This window comes from Copidosoma floridanum, unplaced genomic scaffold (assembly GCF_036245765.1).
Source record: "Copidosoma floridanum isolate Cflo_tuat_1 unplaced genomic scaffold, Cflo_Japanese_pri ptg000004l, whole genome shotgun sequence".
Lineage (NCBI taxonomy): Eukaryota > Metazoa > Arthropoda > Insecta > Hymenoptera > Encyrtidae > Copidosoma > Copidosoma floridanum.
The window spans coordinates 14,234,007-14,251,219 of record NW_028321881.1 but is presented as its reverse complement, the minus strand read 5'-3'; the positions used below and the strand labels follow the sequence as shown (position 1 = coordinate 14,251,219).

The window sequence follows — 17,213 nt, the reverse complement described above, 5'->3', positions numbered from 1 at the left end:
GCGGTATGAAGGATGTTTCTTTACTAACTATACAATTTCTGTTACACCAACTGTTCTGAATTTCACGAAAACATTTTAAAAATGTCAAAAAATAAAGAAAAGACGACATAGAAGAAAGTAAAAACACTTTTGATGGTGTATTTTTTTTAATAAACGCCAAAAAAGTATGCATTAGACTCGTGGAAACGAATTAGTTAGAAAAGAATTGCAAACAGATGGTTTCCTACTTTGATATAACAGACATATGATGAAGTTCGTTACCTAATATTTGGGCAGAAAACATACAGAATTCATAACTAATTTTATAAAATACAGGATCAAAAGAACTGGAAAAAGTTTTTGTATAGTGCTTCAATTTTTTTGTTTTATCAAATCAGCTTTACAACAATGTGAGTAGTTTTCCTCCTTTTTAAAGATAAAAACATAAAAATAAAAATTTCTTAGAACGAAGTTCTTTATGTCGCGTTACTCGGGGGGCTGGAATTTTAAAACCGACAGATTTTTTTTTTTTGAATCAGAAATCTCTTCCTCTCAAGTTTCTCCCCTTACCCCGTCCCCCTCACCAACTGTTCTCTACACACTTCCCCTCTCCTCACTATATATGTATATCTGCCAACTGTGCCGTGTTACTCTTCAGCACACCTTTACCCACCATTCCCCCTCACACTCTGAAGCAATTAATTTTTAAACAACTTTTAATTTTATTTTCCCACAGTAATTTTTCTTTGACTTTGAATTTTTTTCTTTTACAATTCTTAAAAAAAAGAAAAAAAAAAAAAACATTTTCCATTAAAGAGATTTAAACCCTTGACCTCCTGCATATGAGTCCCGTACCTTACCCACTTTGCTACGAGCGCTGCCGGCTATAGAAACTCGGTTTCTTGTACTTATCGTGTGGTTCGTAACTATAATATTCCATTTTTACATGCATTCACTGATACTACATTTAATTCATGATAAATTATGTATTTGTTTTCTAAATAATACCTCTAAAAAAAAAAAAAAAAAAAATTTATTAGCATAAGTATGGTTATGTAGATTAAATATAATAAGGCGTGTTATTACGCATTAAATATTTGTATTTTATGCATTTGATGCATAAAATACCGACCAATTTTGATTAAACCTGAGGTTTTTTTTGGCATTACAGTAATGCTAATAATTACTGTTATAAATAAAAAAAAGTAATGAAATTAAATATGAAAAAAAAGAAATATGAAAAAAAATAAAAATCTTTTTATTAAATAACTAAAAATTTGTGTAAAAAAATGTGTACTAAAATATTTACTGACCAACATTTCTTCATTTAATTGGATTTATTGATTCATGATTTAACTTCTGATTTGTGTTTTCAAAATAGATCAACAAAAATTGTCTATCAAAATAGTTTAAGGTTCATCTTATTAAAAAATAAAGATGATCACGTGGTAACATTGACTAGGTTAAGTGAGTTACGCTTGCTTTTCCTTGATAGTTTCTGTCGATTTACTTAACATAATATTAGCGCTTCTTAGGTTTTGCCGTGGAATGGCAAAAATATTATACAACTTGAAAATATTGTTATTACAAATTGTAAAATAGCGTTTAACTTTCGTTAAGTATTAAAGTTCATTGTCATACATACGGATACCATTCCAGTCGGTGTTGGTAAACAGCAATCACACATTTTTTCTTTGTGCCGTCGTCTAGCTTTTGAAAAATTTTAATCTCTTCTTCAGTCCCAAAGTTTTTTTTTGGCAGCATCCAGTTATTCAAAGCAGTCCACTGCTTGACTTGACCTCCTAATGAACAGTAGCTATCGAATACCTCTTGTCTATATGCTTCTTGTATTTTTTTGTTGAATTTACTTTTGCTATTATCTGAAGGTCAGGTCGTTGCATGTCTTTTTTTTTTCAAACGGTTCACTACGTCCAACATTAGCTGCTTCTTCAGCGCGAACTTTTTTCGACTGTACAGATGTCCAACTCTCTTTTTTTGCCGTTTCTTCGTTGGTTCTTGATGAATAGTGTAAGGTCTTTTCTTCCTATTGATTTTCTTAAATTTTCTTTTTTTAATTTTTTTTTCCGACTCTAAGTCTGCCAAATTCTCGTTACATGGTCACTTCTCACCATTCAGTGAGCCAAAAAAAGTAACATAGAATTAAGATTCTGATACAGGTACTTTGATCCAAGTTTGAATATTAATAACCGTGAAAATGTTCTAACGACCGTTTCAAAAAATCAGTTCAGTACACATAATGTAAGTACGGGCAGTATACTAAACTATTAGAAAGTTGTGCCAATTAAAAGATATCTCACCTTTAAAAGTCTTTTCTATGTTCTTAGTATACTTATAGGGGGGTACAATTGTTCTGAATTTTTTTGCACTTTGTTAAAATTATTCATTTTTCTCTATTAATTTTTACATTCAGTAGTTTTTTCTATAACTTGAATTACAACTTATGATAGTAAACAATGATTACTAGAAGAACAAATGATTATCTGCTCCACAAGAAGGTTAGGAAACACTGATGAGCATGAATTGACTAAAATTTGTCGCATTTGCCATGTAAGCGCCATCTAACGGGCACTACTTAATGGATTTTCAAGTTCTGCTTTGCAGATCCCTCTGGCCTCAAAACAAGCCTGGGTGGTGGTGCTTGTGTGATGAAAACTATTAATAACTTAAACTAGTTTAAAATAATTTAAAGGAGCTTTACATTATACACCGTCATTAAACAACTAAGGCATTTTCAACATTCTAGTTAAGTTATTTTTTATGAAAACAAAATTATTACATTGTATTTTGCACATTTTTCAAAGCCATTGTATTATATACATTAATTAAATATACACATTATTGGTTACTCAATGATTGTTTGAAAGTGGATTTTTTTTTTCTTTAAAGTTCTATAAGATTGATTCCAGAAAACGTTTTTGCAAAGCAATTTAAAGTAAAGAAAAAAAACTAATGTATGGTATCAGCTCAAGCTGATATTATAAGTATTATGAGTTGATATTATCACAAATATGCTTTCGACTAGGGCAGTCCCTTGGTTCGAGGGCGCTTACGAATGCACATTTGTGATGAAAACTATTATTTGACACACTTTGTCCCAAACCAAGTGTGAAGTCCAATTTCCTACACTGTATGAAAATAGTAGTTTTCGTACAAAAACAGTGTGAAAATAGTAGTTTTCGTACAAAAATAGTGTGAAAATAGTAGTTTTCGTACCTGGTAGCGCATTTCTCCAGGGTAAGCACCAGACACACGGGATTTACGAAGCAAAGCCTGAGGGATTCCTTGTGTTAGGCCTGGTTGGATGCGCACCAGATGCGAACCCTATTTTTCTACCGAGGGAACACCCGACCCCTAGAAACGGCCGAGGGAAAATGACCTTACCTTGAACATAATTACAAATAAGAACTAACAAGACTTGGATACAAAAGTACAATGATCTTGCCCTTCTGTTGCTTAGTTTCATAAATAAAACCCAACTCAAACAAATGCATCCCCTAGATGAAAAATTTACCATTTGGACTTAACTTTGTAGTAGGCGCATTGAAACTGGACGAAATTTTAGGTTCTGACCCCTTTGTAGATACATATCCATTTGAAAATATAATTCGATGCGAGAGTGGAGATAAAATGACTTGTCAAATCAATGCTGAGACTAATGTCTAAACAATTATGAAGTCCTGTTAGTCAACAGGAAATACAACAACCGCGCTTTCTGGGTACTTGAATCAATAAGTCAAGAATCTAACTAAAACAAATACATTTCTTAAATAAAATATTTACCATTAGGGTGGTATTCTTCTGTAGGTACATTCAAGCTTCCCGTAGTTCTATATTTTATCCCTTTTGGAAATTCGTACCCATTAAAAATGTTACATCGATTTACTATAAGGTCATTTAGATACCAGTTAGCTGAAATACTACTCAACACATGACCTAGATAATTTGATTTATGAGTTGGATGAAATAACTTACAGAATTTAAGCTGTGATTAATGTCTAAAAAATTTCTTAGTTATGTTATTCGTTAGGATTTTAAAGAAGTATTCTTTTAATGTTTTTGTATTTATTATTGACACTGTTGATTTTACCAGATAAGGAGTTGTAACTGCCTTGTATATGCTAATTTCTAGAAAAATGATTAGCAACATTTTTTCTCGGCTGATTCTAAAATGCTTGATGACGTACAAATACAATAATGGAAAGTATATAAAGCCTTCATTGTAATGGTTATGCATTTACTAGATTTATGCTATTTTTACTTTTGTAATCGTATCGTGAAAAAATCATGTGTTAAATAGTTTTCATGACAGTGATAGTAACATAAGGTTCAGTTATAATTGGGAAAATAAACTGGTTTGGTAAACTATTAAAATTCCAAAAAAAAAACGGCCAACGTAGAAATAAGTAGTAAATAGTAGTTTTCGTCATAAGTGTGCATAAATCCTCTCTAGTAACATTGCTGATCCTAAAGAATACATAGTAATTACGGAAAGTACTCTTCATAAATGTACATTTACATTTAGTTTAAAAAATATTACCACCAAGATTCTGGTATTCCCACGTTTGAGCTGCTTGTGCAACACTGTTGAAATCATGTATGGGCATAGTATTAGCAGACAGCTGCGTTACAGAGCAAAAATTTGGTGCGAAGGAGGATGGATACCAACATTTGCATTTGAATTTTTAAAACATATTTTAAACAAATTTATTTTGTTTCCTAATGATTTTCTTTTTTTTGTAAGCATTATGATGAAAGCATAGTTACATACTTACATTATAATAGTAATAAAAGTAATATACATAAAGATATGTATTATAAGGTCAAATAATTTTTACAGTGCAGAGTATTTAATTAATAGTTATTATAATCATACTTATTAATTCAATCAATTTGAACGTAGTAAAGCTATACGTTACGTCCGAACGCAAGGAGGAAATTTTATTTTTTTCCAACGTGGAGAGCAAAAATCGTTTCATCCGAGTTGGTCTGCTAAGCTTAATTACGTCCGAACACTCAGAGCAAATCTTGTTTCTTTTCCAAAATAAAGGGCAAATACAGTTTTCTTCCGACTTTATGAGCTGAGTTTTTGTTCGTCTGAACGTGCACTGTAAAGCCTATCTTCGTACCAACATGGCTCGCTAAGCTTGTGTTCGCTTGACCTCCTGCACTAAGCTTATTTTCGTGTAAGCGCGTATTGGTCAGCTTGTCTTCGTCTGAGCACAGGGAGGTAAATTAATATTCGAGGGGCTTTTTTTGCTAAGCTTTTTTTTACGATCCTTCGATATAGTAAGGTATATTAAGTATAAGTTATAAATAACAGTATTAATAATAACAGTAGTAATGTTAATGACAGGAATTATAATTACAACAATAATAATATAGATAATGGTAATAACAGTAATAACAGTTGTAAACAATTTAATAATTACAGTAATAAGGTGTTTACCGAAAAAAAGACGTGTTACAGAATATCCTTATCCTGGTCAAGTGGCTCGTGAAGCCTGAGCCGTGTGCCATCGTGAGTAAAAAGTGGCTGGCAATCTGCTAAGTTGAGCTCGAAAATTGTCTCGTTTCTCAGGTTGCCAATAACGGGCAGCTCAGCTGTTACCGTTTCTAAACAAACGCTGCGAACAAAAGATTTTCGTGTTATGGACCTAAAGCTTTTTTCATTTAAGGGACAAACAATTTTAGTATGCGAAATAGTATACTTTCCACTTTTTTATTATTTATCGAAGTTGATGTATTATATAAGTATTTTTACTTAAAAACCGACAAAAAAATGTGTTTTAAAAAAGTGCACACTGATAAATTATCTTGAAGAAAAGAAACAGAAGTTTTAATATCAATGAAAAATTCAAAGGAAATCATAAAACTCATAAAAATAAAATTTCTTCTTTAATTAGCACTGTAATTTAATACTCAGTCTTTACTTAAAACTTCGCCACTGGACTTACTACTCATTAAAATACACTTTCTTTATAGTTATAAACATTTTAAAAACAGTGTACTAGTCTTGAGTTACTTTCCAATAAAATCATTATTGTTTAAAAGTTACTCTTAAATTGTTTTAAAGTAATTCCTAAAAAAACATTCTTGAAAAGAAGAGTAGAAGCTTATAAAGAACGAAAAATTTATTATGCCAACTACTTTTCTCTGTTTACCTGTCATACATATAAGGTTTGCTATGTAGTACGAAAGCTTATAATTAATGAGTAATTAATATTTGAGTATATCATTACAAAAATATGCTGTCGTTTTAATCCCGTTGTTTTAAGGATAATAAGAGTTGTGAGTTTATAACTAAAAAATGAAAAAAATTGTGTTTTTTCAGAATTCATAGCATTTTGATTTTATAAAAAGTAAATCTGCATTCAGATACTGACTGCCAGAGACGTAGAGCTTGATACTAGAGTACCCAAGCTCCTACTAATCACTAATTTTTTGGGTGTATTTTTCTAACTCATGCATGACTTGATGTGATTTTTTCAGACACCTTTTATCAACTCTGTGTAGTGGAAGTATAAGCCAAAACCAGACAAAAAAAGCCTTACCTATTTTTTATTACCCAATAATAGTCGTAACCTACCCCAACTTGCCCGATTAACCTTACTGAACCTCTATTTCCACCTCTACTCTACCACTGAAACTTATGATGCCGTCTACTTACTTAAGATGTCTGTTGAGTCTATACCTAAATTATCTTGAGCCAACTGCTAGACTCGAGAATCAACCATAGCCATATTCATCTTTTTAATAGTTAATACGATAAGAATTCTGGACATTGTTCCACTAGATAAGTAATGTTTTTTTAATTAACTCTATCATCTAACTACGTTACAACTAGAATAGTCATATTCTTTTTATCAAGTTCACTTTGGCAAAGTAAATTAAAATCATAGCTAGTAACATGGTAGTCCACGTGTTAATTACAGAGGCAGAGTCTCTTGTGTTCCTTAGATTTTTTTGCAGAATGTATCATATATAGAATTTGGCTTTAAAAAATAATATTTGTTTGCAGTTTAAAAAGGCTTTTCAGCAAACAAACCGTATAGCAATATAATTGTGTCTTATTTAAAATAGTTTCTGCAGATTTTGTTTTAAAATATTAACTAAAAGTATACAACTCTTTCCCTACTAGTAGAATATGGATTAATTATTTCTTAAGAACGTTATCTGATACAAATAAGTACATGATGAAAGTTTTTTCTATTACAAGGATTACAACAGTTTTCTTCGAAGCAGTTATCCGAAATTTTAAGCGAAATGGATTCATTAATATCTGCTCTAAGTGAAACCCTGATAAATGAGCTTGCTTTAAGAGATGAATTGGAGTATGAGAAAGAATTAAAAAATCAGTTCATATCATTGCTACTAGCCGTACAAAACCGTCGAAGACAACACCATGTTGCTAAAAAACGGAATCAAATGTATAATGGGAACAGCCCCTTACTGCAACAAAATTTTCTTCAAGAATCGAAGGTAAGTTAATCAGTTATAATAAGACAGTTTTTCCATGTATAAATATTATAATGATTCGTGTATCATACTGCTTTTCAAGATGTTCCTCATCTTTGTAATCTTTTCAATGTATGAGAAAGCTTCGACTCCTGCGTGCTTTGCGCGTCAATCTTTAAACGTTGAAAAATCCAGTTACAAATAATTTTTTAATCTTAAAATTAGAAAAGTAAAGAGTAGTTATTGTAATACATAATGTAAACTCTTTAAGGTTCAATTACTCAAACAGTGATTTGTTCTGTAAATTAAATTTATTTTATTATTTATCAAAATTATGCTTTTATATCTCTCCTCTCTTAAAGTTCTACATAATCAGAATGACAGAATTTGCAACTCAATTATTGCTACTAGCACCTGTTCTATTGTGATTAGACGTAAAGAATCAACAAGCGAACAATCATTAGGAAATTGTATATGTTCTGTATATGAATCACCTAAAATTTTAGGTTAAACTAGATGCCTATGACTGACGTAGGCCAATTGGATTTTGCCTAAACTTCCATAGTCGTTCACTGTCAGTATATCAAGAATGGAATTGTTAGTTGTGCTGGATATCCCGGCTACTGATAACACTCTTCTCCAATGGGCAAGCAAATTACATCTAATTCAACCCTGAACCACCAGGACTGACGAGTGCCATCAATAAAATGGTGTTCTAAACGATAACGTCTCCGGAAAAATACCAGGAAACGGGTCTGGCCAGAGCGCAATCGGCTCCAATACTTCATAGTTTTGTGGCCATTCGACCAACCGGCCTGATGCCGTTAGAGAATTTCTTATTACAAATGCAAGCCAGGAAATACAGCCCTAGGAGTACAAGCAGCCACAACGGCGCTAAACGATCAGCAGTTGCTTATCCGGGAACTGACCTGAAGACAAGATGTTCTTTGGTCAGTGGTGTACCTTCCTCCAGTATGGTTTCCGTACACAGAGACTCCAACGGTAAGAGTCAAGTTACTAACAGCCAGCTTTTCATCATCAAAAATAATAATAGCTGAAAGTTAAATCACTGGCCCATTTCAGGGCCCTTATAAGTTTTTATGTTTCCTACTTAACCATCAGTCCAATCGGTTTTTAAGGGCTCCCTAAGTTTAAACTACCTTGCCAACAAATACCTTTTTACTACTATTTCCGAAAGCGATTCGTTGACTAATAGACTATGTTAACTACAGACGGCCACTATTAAACCAAGTCAGTCATTCACTGGCAGCCGTCATGAGTGGAGTTACTCATCGCAAGGCTGGAAACTCCGGTGTTTAGCGACCGTATATTACCCTCTTGACTTTATTCCACCAAAAATCATCGATCCTCTTCAAGGTCTGTGCTAGAAGAACCTAACAGCTATGAAGAAAAAACGAACTTGAGCAAATCGGACAGTCTCCAATGGACAAGCATCAGGAACCAACCTTCCCACCTTAGATTGCCAAAACAACTGTGCTCTACAAAAAAAGGTGCTTTAGACACCAACGTCTTCGGCGTAATACCAGGAGACATTATAAAAGAGCTCCACAACTAGCTCTAACGCTCGAAACGTTGTAATTCTCCTCCCAATCAGTCTAGTGCTACAATAACAGGCCAGAGAAGATCACTCTAAGTTATAGAAACAATCAAGTTCGCTGGAAACTTCAGTCAAGAAAGAAATTACTAAAAAAGCTCATCGATCTTTCTAAGGGCCATCAGAGGTCGAACTTCCTTGCCAACAAATATATTAGAACTTAACAAAGTTAACAGAAAACATACTTTAGGGGTCACAAAAGTGTTAACCATGCCAAAAATCGCAAGTGAGCGAATTGAAAGGAAAACTTCAAATGCATCTAATGAATACAACTGAAGGCGTCAAGTTACTGACGCAGAACATTTATTGAAATTGAAACAGCAGCGTCAAAATCGACAAATTAACAATTTAGTGCTTGAGAGATTAGCTTTACATTGTACCCTCACAGTCATCTTTCAAATCTTCTAGATTTTTGATTAGGTAGAAAATGTATTTTTTTTTGTGGCGATAAAAACTGTAGAAGTTAAGCTCCAGGACTTTGTTGTTCTGGTAATAAAGTTGTGAGATAAGAGGAAAATTTTTTTTTTATTACGTATTACTTTTAAGTTTGAAATGGTTACAGCTTTAAAAAATAGCCCTTTTCGCTGATCTTAACGCCGATTATCCAAATATTGCAGGTTATGTATCAGAGCAGTACTCATTTTCATAAGACTACACGTTAAAACGTTAAAAATGAAATTATAAATATCTCACTTTATAAGGATATAAAGGAACTTTTTGAATCAAAGATTTTCACTCACTAATTTATCTCTGTTTAAAGTATTATAAATATACTGACGTTAATTTTCTTAGCAAGTGAACTTCCTTAAACAAATCATGGAAAAACTGAACTTTATTTATCTTATGTTATGAAAAGGCTAAGAGTGGTCGAGGAAAAGCTCAAAAGGTCACTTAAATATTACAAGTGGGACTGAGAGGTAGTGGTGTGGGAATAGGTGGGACACACACGAATAAGTAACCTAATCAAAGTAACAGATAAAATTATTATCGATTAACAATAAAAATTGGTTGTCTGGAGCAACATTTGAAAAAGTAGAAAATTTTGTAAGCCACTTGATAAATATTGCAGTGTTCATCTGGCCAGATTTGTCAATCTCTGCTTATCCATTTTGGAAACAGCCTCCCAAAAACAGTTTATCCTAGTTAACTCGAGGGAATATAACCACAGGACGTATAAAAACATCAGTAGCTGAAATGCAAACTGTTTTCATTACAATTTCACTTTTTTTAGCTGCTGTGAGATCAACAACTTGCCTTTTGGCTCTTTTGGCTGATGCCTGTTCATGCACGCCCTCAACCAATATTTTCCTACTTATCCTGTTAAGTCGCTAAAACGATGTAAGATTTCCAATCGCTTAGAATAATCAATGCCAGCTTTTTGACCTCCGTCATACTCAAGACTCATCAGTCTTGCCTTCGTGTCAGCAATATAATCATGTAATTTTTTTCCTGGACATCTGAAAAAACTCTGGACAAATCCGTTTCTAAAATTGTTCAGTGAGATTTATTTTTTCATAATAAACTAAAGAAAAAAATATGTACGTGAGACATACGACTAAATGAAGTTTTTTGTTCTTATAATGTATTCTTGATTGATGAGTTGACCTTGGGACACCAAATAAGGCTGCTAAACTTTCGATTGATTTTACTTCCTGAACTTTTTTTTGGCTAAATCATTCTGTAGCTCCGAATGTTCCTTACGCCCCCCTTTTTCTTACACACTCGAACCATTGTACTTTTCACTTATTTTTAATATTTACTTAATTATAAAAATACTATTACTGACTCAAGTTTGTTTACTTTGTGTAGAAGTAGGTTATGTCATATCTAGTGGTATAACAGTCCACTATTTGCACTGAAGCGTTGACTGAGACAATCATGCCCTACCTTAGGTGATAATAGTGCCCCATCAAAATACCTTTTTCAAATTAATATTACGAGTTTTCTGCGCATTCAAAAAAGCTGCTCAAAGAACAAGGTTCAAATTATAAAATAAAATTCGTACTTATGGGTTAACAGATGACAGCATTAACGTACAAATAGATTAAAAACCAAAGAAACTTTTTTTTTTATCATTGGAGAAACATGGCTTACTGTCAAATTTCTGCTTATTTTATTAATACAAAATATACATATTTTTTTTATAAAATAAGTAGAAATTCTAAACATAGATTTCCAACTTCTTATATAAAAAATAATTTTTTACATTAGAAGAAAATAGGGCATACGAGTTTACCCTAACTGTCGATACTGCTCTGCTCTTCCTTACATCATGTTTACATCACAAGTATTTAGGCATATTTGGAGTACGCAATGCGTTGGCTGAGTTGTACCCAGTCTTACTAATATATAAAGCAAAGTCACTAAAACCGTTGTAATCGCTAACCGCAAAAACTACTAAATCGATTTTGCTGAAACTGCGTTTTGTTTCTTGATGATTCCGAGATGATTTTCGCATAGTTTTCTTCTTAAGAAAGTTTATAACAGTAGCGATAAATAAGCTCAAAGTTTAGCTAAAATAAAGTAGATTTGAGCTTTAGTTCAGTAGGATCCGCTAGGTGGCGTCGAGACAAAATTGAAGCCACCCGCAATCAGAGATAGTAAAGAGTGGTTGTAAGATGGCCCATCGAGTTGTACATTATTGTAGTCGTTCATCGGCAATACACCTATAAAAGAGTCGTCAGTTGTGCAGCTGGGCATCCTCGCTACCGATGACACTCTTCTTTCGTGGACAAGCAAAATAAATCGGTTGTACCCCGGATTGCCAAGATAATCGAGTGCCATGGAAACGTTGGCGTTCGGGGAGCGTCAACGTCTCCGGTAAAATACCAGGAGACGTGCCTAGATAGAGTGCAATACAACCTACAGAAACACTTCAGACTCTGGTGACCGTTTAACCATCCGATCTGGTGCTGTCAGAGAAATGTCTACTTCGAATGCAAGCCAGGGAAGACAGCCCTGAAGAGTACGGGTAGCTACAACGGCCTTCTTCTTAGTGGTCGTCCCAACGGTATACTTACAGAGAAGGTATTCTCCAGGCCCACTTTCCCCACTAACGATGAGCAGTTGGTTATCCAGGGAACGACCTGAAGACGAGATATTTTTTGGTCAGCGGCGTACCTCCAGTACGGTCTTCGTACACAGAGACTCCAAGGAAGAGAGTCAACTCTATATGAGACGACCCTATATTACCCTCTCAAATCTAAGTATTCAACCAGGAATCACCGATCTTCTCCAAGGTCTGCGCTCAAAGAACGTAACGGCTATGAAAGAGAAATAAACTTGAACCAACAGTATAGTTTCCAACGAGAAAGCGTCGTGAACCAATCTCTCTACCTTAAATCACCAAAACAACTGAGTCTGCAAAAAAAAAAAAAGGTGTTTTAGACACCAACGACTTCAATTTTATACCAGGAGACGTCAGAAAAGAGCTTTACAACTAGTTCCAAAGCTTCAAACGTTGTATTTTTTTCCCGATCAGTGTGGTGCTTTAATAACAGGCCAGAGAAGATCACCCTGAGGTATAGAGGTAATCACGTTTGCTCGAAACTTTAGTCAAGAAAGAGTTTACTTGAGAAGCTGACCGATCCTTTTCAGGGTCGTCGGACGTCAAACTACCTTGCCAATAAATATATTACAACCTAATAAAGTTTAAAAAATAGCCATTAGGGCTCACAAAAGTCTTAACTATGCTAAAAATCGCAAGAAGTCAGATTGGAAGGAAAACTTTACATGCATTGAACGAATACAATTTTAGGCGTCAAGAAAATGAGAGTGAGCGATAAACTTTTCACTATAACCCTCAGTAATCTCTTAAATCGTTCAGATTTTTAAATTGGCAGAATGTGTATTTGAATTTTTGTGGTGATAAAAAGTGTAGAGATTAAGTTTCATGACTTTGTTACTGTGGTCGTAAAGTTTTGTGATAAGAAAAAAAAACATTTTTTATTGTATATTTTTTGTGTGTTTTAAATTTTTACATCTTAAAAAAATAGCCCTATTCATAAACTATACGGAAGAAACTGCAAATCAACGGCCCTACAGGGCTAACGATTATTTTATGGCGTAAGGAATACACGGTACTTTTCTGCACAATTGTATTCTATCCACTTTTTACAGCTTTTTTGTTCTGAGACGTGTTGGACATAGATGTAATATTTTTAACTGAAAATGTTTCACATTACATGACAACACACTACGGTGTTCCATTTAGTGAGTCTCTGGGGAAGACGAGACGGGGGGGCCACTAGTAGTTAATAAAAGTTTAACAGGGCTTTCACGCATATTCATTTTTCTCGATAATTTTATTATACGATCGAAAATATTAGAGGACTAAACGTAAAAAGTTACTAAATATTTTGAAAAATTGTTGTTAACAACCTGTGTATTACAGCAGGAAGTGTATAAAATTTCAATGCCGAAAGTTACACAATTAGTCCTTTAAAATGGTAGTTACGAAGTTTAGTCATATTAAAGAATATTATAAGTAGTAAAAACATTTTTATTACCTAAAAATTGTTAGATTGTTAAAAATTTTTAAGACATGTAAAATGAAACCGTCGGTTTGTCAAATCTTCTAGAGAATTTCTTAAGCTTCTAACGTTTTTACTCAGAAAAAGTAAAAAAAAAATTTTTAATGACCAACTGAACAGCAAAGAAGTTTGTTATTACTGTTATATTACTAAGCCGTTAATATTAATGACAGATGCAGTATCGCAGCTAAAATTGCTATAAGGATCGTAATGTGTCGAGAGGAGTGAGGAGGACATTAGCATATTGACTACATGCCAAAAACTCTGAATAAAGCTAATCAGAATCACTCAACTAGTGAAAAAGAATGCTTAGCGGTCGTAGTGCCTGTCCAATATTTTAGCCATTATCTGTACGATGGACATTTTACAATTGACAGTGGTTAGTAGTTAGTAACCTAGGTGGAATCAATCAAAGACATAGATTAAATAGATATATAGTAGAACTTAGAGGTTACAGTTTTACTTGTTACGATAAACCTGGCTATCAATACTTATTTGGATGCTTTATCTCAAAATAGAAAAGATTTAAATAAAGACAGGTGTGGCAAAGGTAACTCTTTTGACAGTAAAATTTATGTTTAAAGCTTGTTTATTTCCCATGTAACCAAGACAAATAAAAACTTTGTTAGTTTATCAGAATAAGCCAAAAAATTATTCCTTTCAGCTTCACATACTTAGAGAATGCGCAAAGATGAAATTCTTCAGCAAAAAAAATGTACATGCAATGACGAAATTTTCAGAATCCTCAACGAAATGAAAGAGAAACAGTGGAAATTGAATGCACCTATAACAGCTAAAACATCTAAAGAAAGACAGGGAAAGATTAAAAGTTTTAATGAATCATCTTTTATTAAAGGTCAGCAGTACACTAACTACACAGCCACTGTTTCTGCATCAAGAGTTTCAATACAATTACAAATAATTACTCATCTAAAATTTAGTAAACAAGCTAACACAGAAAGCCATGAAAAATATGGCAGATAAGCATTAAAAAAAACAATGTTTTAAAAGATAGTGAGATCAACAAAGTTATTAAAAAGATTAAAAGGCCTGTTTAGATAAACTTCAACACACCACGTTATTAAGATATTTCTGCAGCTAATTAAAATAATTATGAATTTTGGAGAAATAGATTCCTCTAATTCTGATAAGAAATTATATCCAAAATCTTAGCTTTGTAAACGTTGAAAGGAATCACGTTAAAATTAACAAGAAACAATTGTTCTATGAAATGATAGATCTTTAGTAAGGATATTAACCATAAAAAGTTCATACAAACATCGAATTAAAATTCTTTGTCCTAAAATAGTTACATGATAATGTCTTTAAATTTGATACTTCAGAAATAAAGTTGAATCTAATTACATTCTCTACTAAATGCTATGAAACAGATAATCTAAATAAAATGTCAGTAAATTATTGTTCATGAAAACCTTACCTCGACGACGACGACGACGACGATGACAATAATAATATTAATAATCATAATAATAATAATAACAATAATATTAATAATAAAAATGATGATAATGATAACAGTAATCATAACAATAATAATAACAATACTGGTAATAACAATAGCAATTATATTGATAATATAAATAATGTGAAACAGTAATAACCAATAAGTGTCCAGAAGACATAAAATCTATCTTAAAATATTAATGATTAAAAATGTTCAATATTTTAAAATGATTAATATAATTTTTTATCACTACTGAAAAAAGTAAGTGTTACATCAACATATAAGAATAACGATCTAAACAGCAGGAGTCCCTTCATGTCCGGCTCTGTGAATTGTTTCTTAAAGAACAGATCTGAAAATCTTTTTTATAATTTAAAACTAGTCCAATGTACAGTACAAAATGTGACAATGTCAAAGTCAAAGTCCTAATCACAGAAGTAAACGCGAGTATAATAACTGAAAACTTGGTCAAGTAGGTTGATCAAATAAGAAGTCATTTTTTATTTAATTAAGAAAATTATTTAATTCACTGCCGTTGAAGTTAAACCAATATTTATAGATTAGTACTAGCTTGGGTTTCGTTTATAATATATTGCTGCTTTATTTATTTATGTCCACTTTTTGCTACCGTGTTAGACACAACCTGATTTCGCATAATATAAAAATTTTAGTGCCAACTTTGCTTCAAGTAAAACCGTTGGCAATTATTTTTTTTAGCAATAATTAATTTGTCTAAGGTAGCCTACACATATCTATTAGCATCGTACCCCGGTGATTCTTATAAAATAAATTGAAGTACTTCGGGACGAGTCAGTCAATGTCCTTGAGGCAGCGTACGCTTATCTACCCTCAGTGCCTCCTGCGATACTCAACAACTAAATTCCAGCACTAGCCGCAATAGTTGAAGGTTTAATGCCAACTTAAATTTTCAGGTAGTATGTCAGTAAAGACCAGTAAAGCTCATCGTCATCGCTGATCAAGCCATTTACTAAGATTTAGTCTGCAGTGTAGCTATATATAATTTTTTTTTCTTTTTTTTCATTACAACACTGAACAAAATAGTAAGACTTTTTTCACTGGTCATATATTAATATAGTAACAATACAATGTCCTTACATTTACTTCTCCTATCTTTATTCCAAAATTTAAAAAAAGGTTGTCTTAATATTACTTTAACAAGTGGTAACTTTTTAGTATCCATTTTTATTTTTTTTTTTTTACAAACATTTTCATTAATATGTTTGAGATGACGTGTAAGGAAATGTTTTCTTAAAAAATTTTTGCCATATTCGTGGTAAATATTATTGTAGTCTGAAATATGTATTTTTATATGGCATCGTAAATATTTATCCCTTTAAATTTTTTTTTAATAGTATAACAACTAATAAATTATCATAATATTCTCATTTTCTTTTTGATGGTGCGTATGATAACTTTTTGATTTTTTTTAATGATGTTACAAATATTGTATTGGAAATATTGATTAAAATGGGTTTCGTTTATGCACTTTAAACTTTATTCAATAATAATCAGTGATACAGATTTTTTTAAACCTGTAGGTCCAAGATTTCATTAAAAATAAAAAAAAAATTTTAAAACTTTCTATTTAACAATAGCTTTATTGTAAATTTTTTATAAGCCTTTATTACTTGACTATTATTATTTACACTAGATCTTGCAAAATATTTATAAACACTATGTTATTTTGTATGCAGAATGTGTCCCTAACATAAAGTAAATCCTTAGCCATAAAAATATTTAAAAAACCGAATTACACAATTAAACTTTGCATTAATCTTTGAAAGTATCGTCTGCCAAGAACAGTATAAAATCACTTTAGAGCAATGACAAAAAAAGTTCTAACCACACTATTTATTTCACGATTGTTGGGCTGTGAGTGGTCTGAGGGGGACTGGGGGTTGCGAAGGGTTTTGGAAAAAACTGTGGTCTGTTAAATCAAGCGAGAAAATAACAGGTTCTTACCTAATTTTATGGAGAGCGTTGGGGGGATTAATCGGGGTGTGTAAGGAGCTGTGTGGAATGCCCCACCGAGGTAACTATTAAATATAGGAATATATATATATCCCGTCCATCACCGATGTTAAGCAGCATTTGGCGCGGTTAGTACTTGGATAGGTGACCGTTC

The 17,213-nt window shown here is 32.5% G+C and overlaps 1 protein-coding gene across 4 annotated transcripts in view; it reads left to right on the top strand.

The window, feature by feature from the left end:
* The window catches only part of Unc-76 (fasciculation and elongation protein Unc-76), a 495,633-nt gene that overhangs the window by 334,055 nt on the left and 144,365 nt on the right, over positions 1 to 17,213 (top strand). For all 4 annotated transcript variants that reach the window (XM_089597745.1, XM_089597731.1, XM_089597722.1 and 1 more), the window contains one exon: positions 7,217 to 7,479. In XM_089597745.1, coding sequence (XP_089453871.1) covers positions 7,217 to 7,479 — 263 coding nt within the window. The remainder of the gene's footprint in view (positions 1 to 7,216; positions 7,480 to 17,213) is intronic.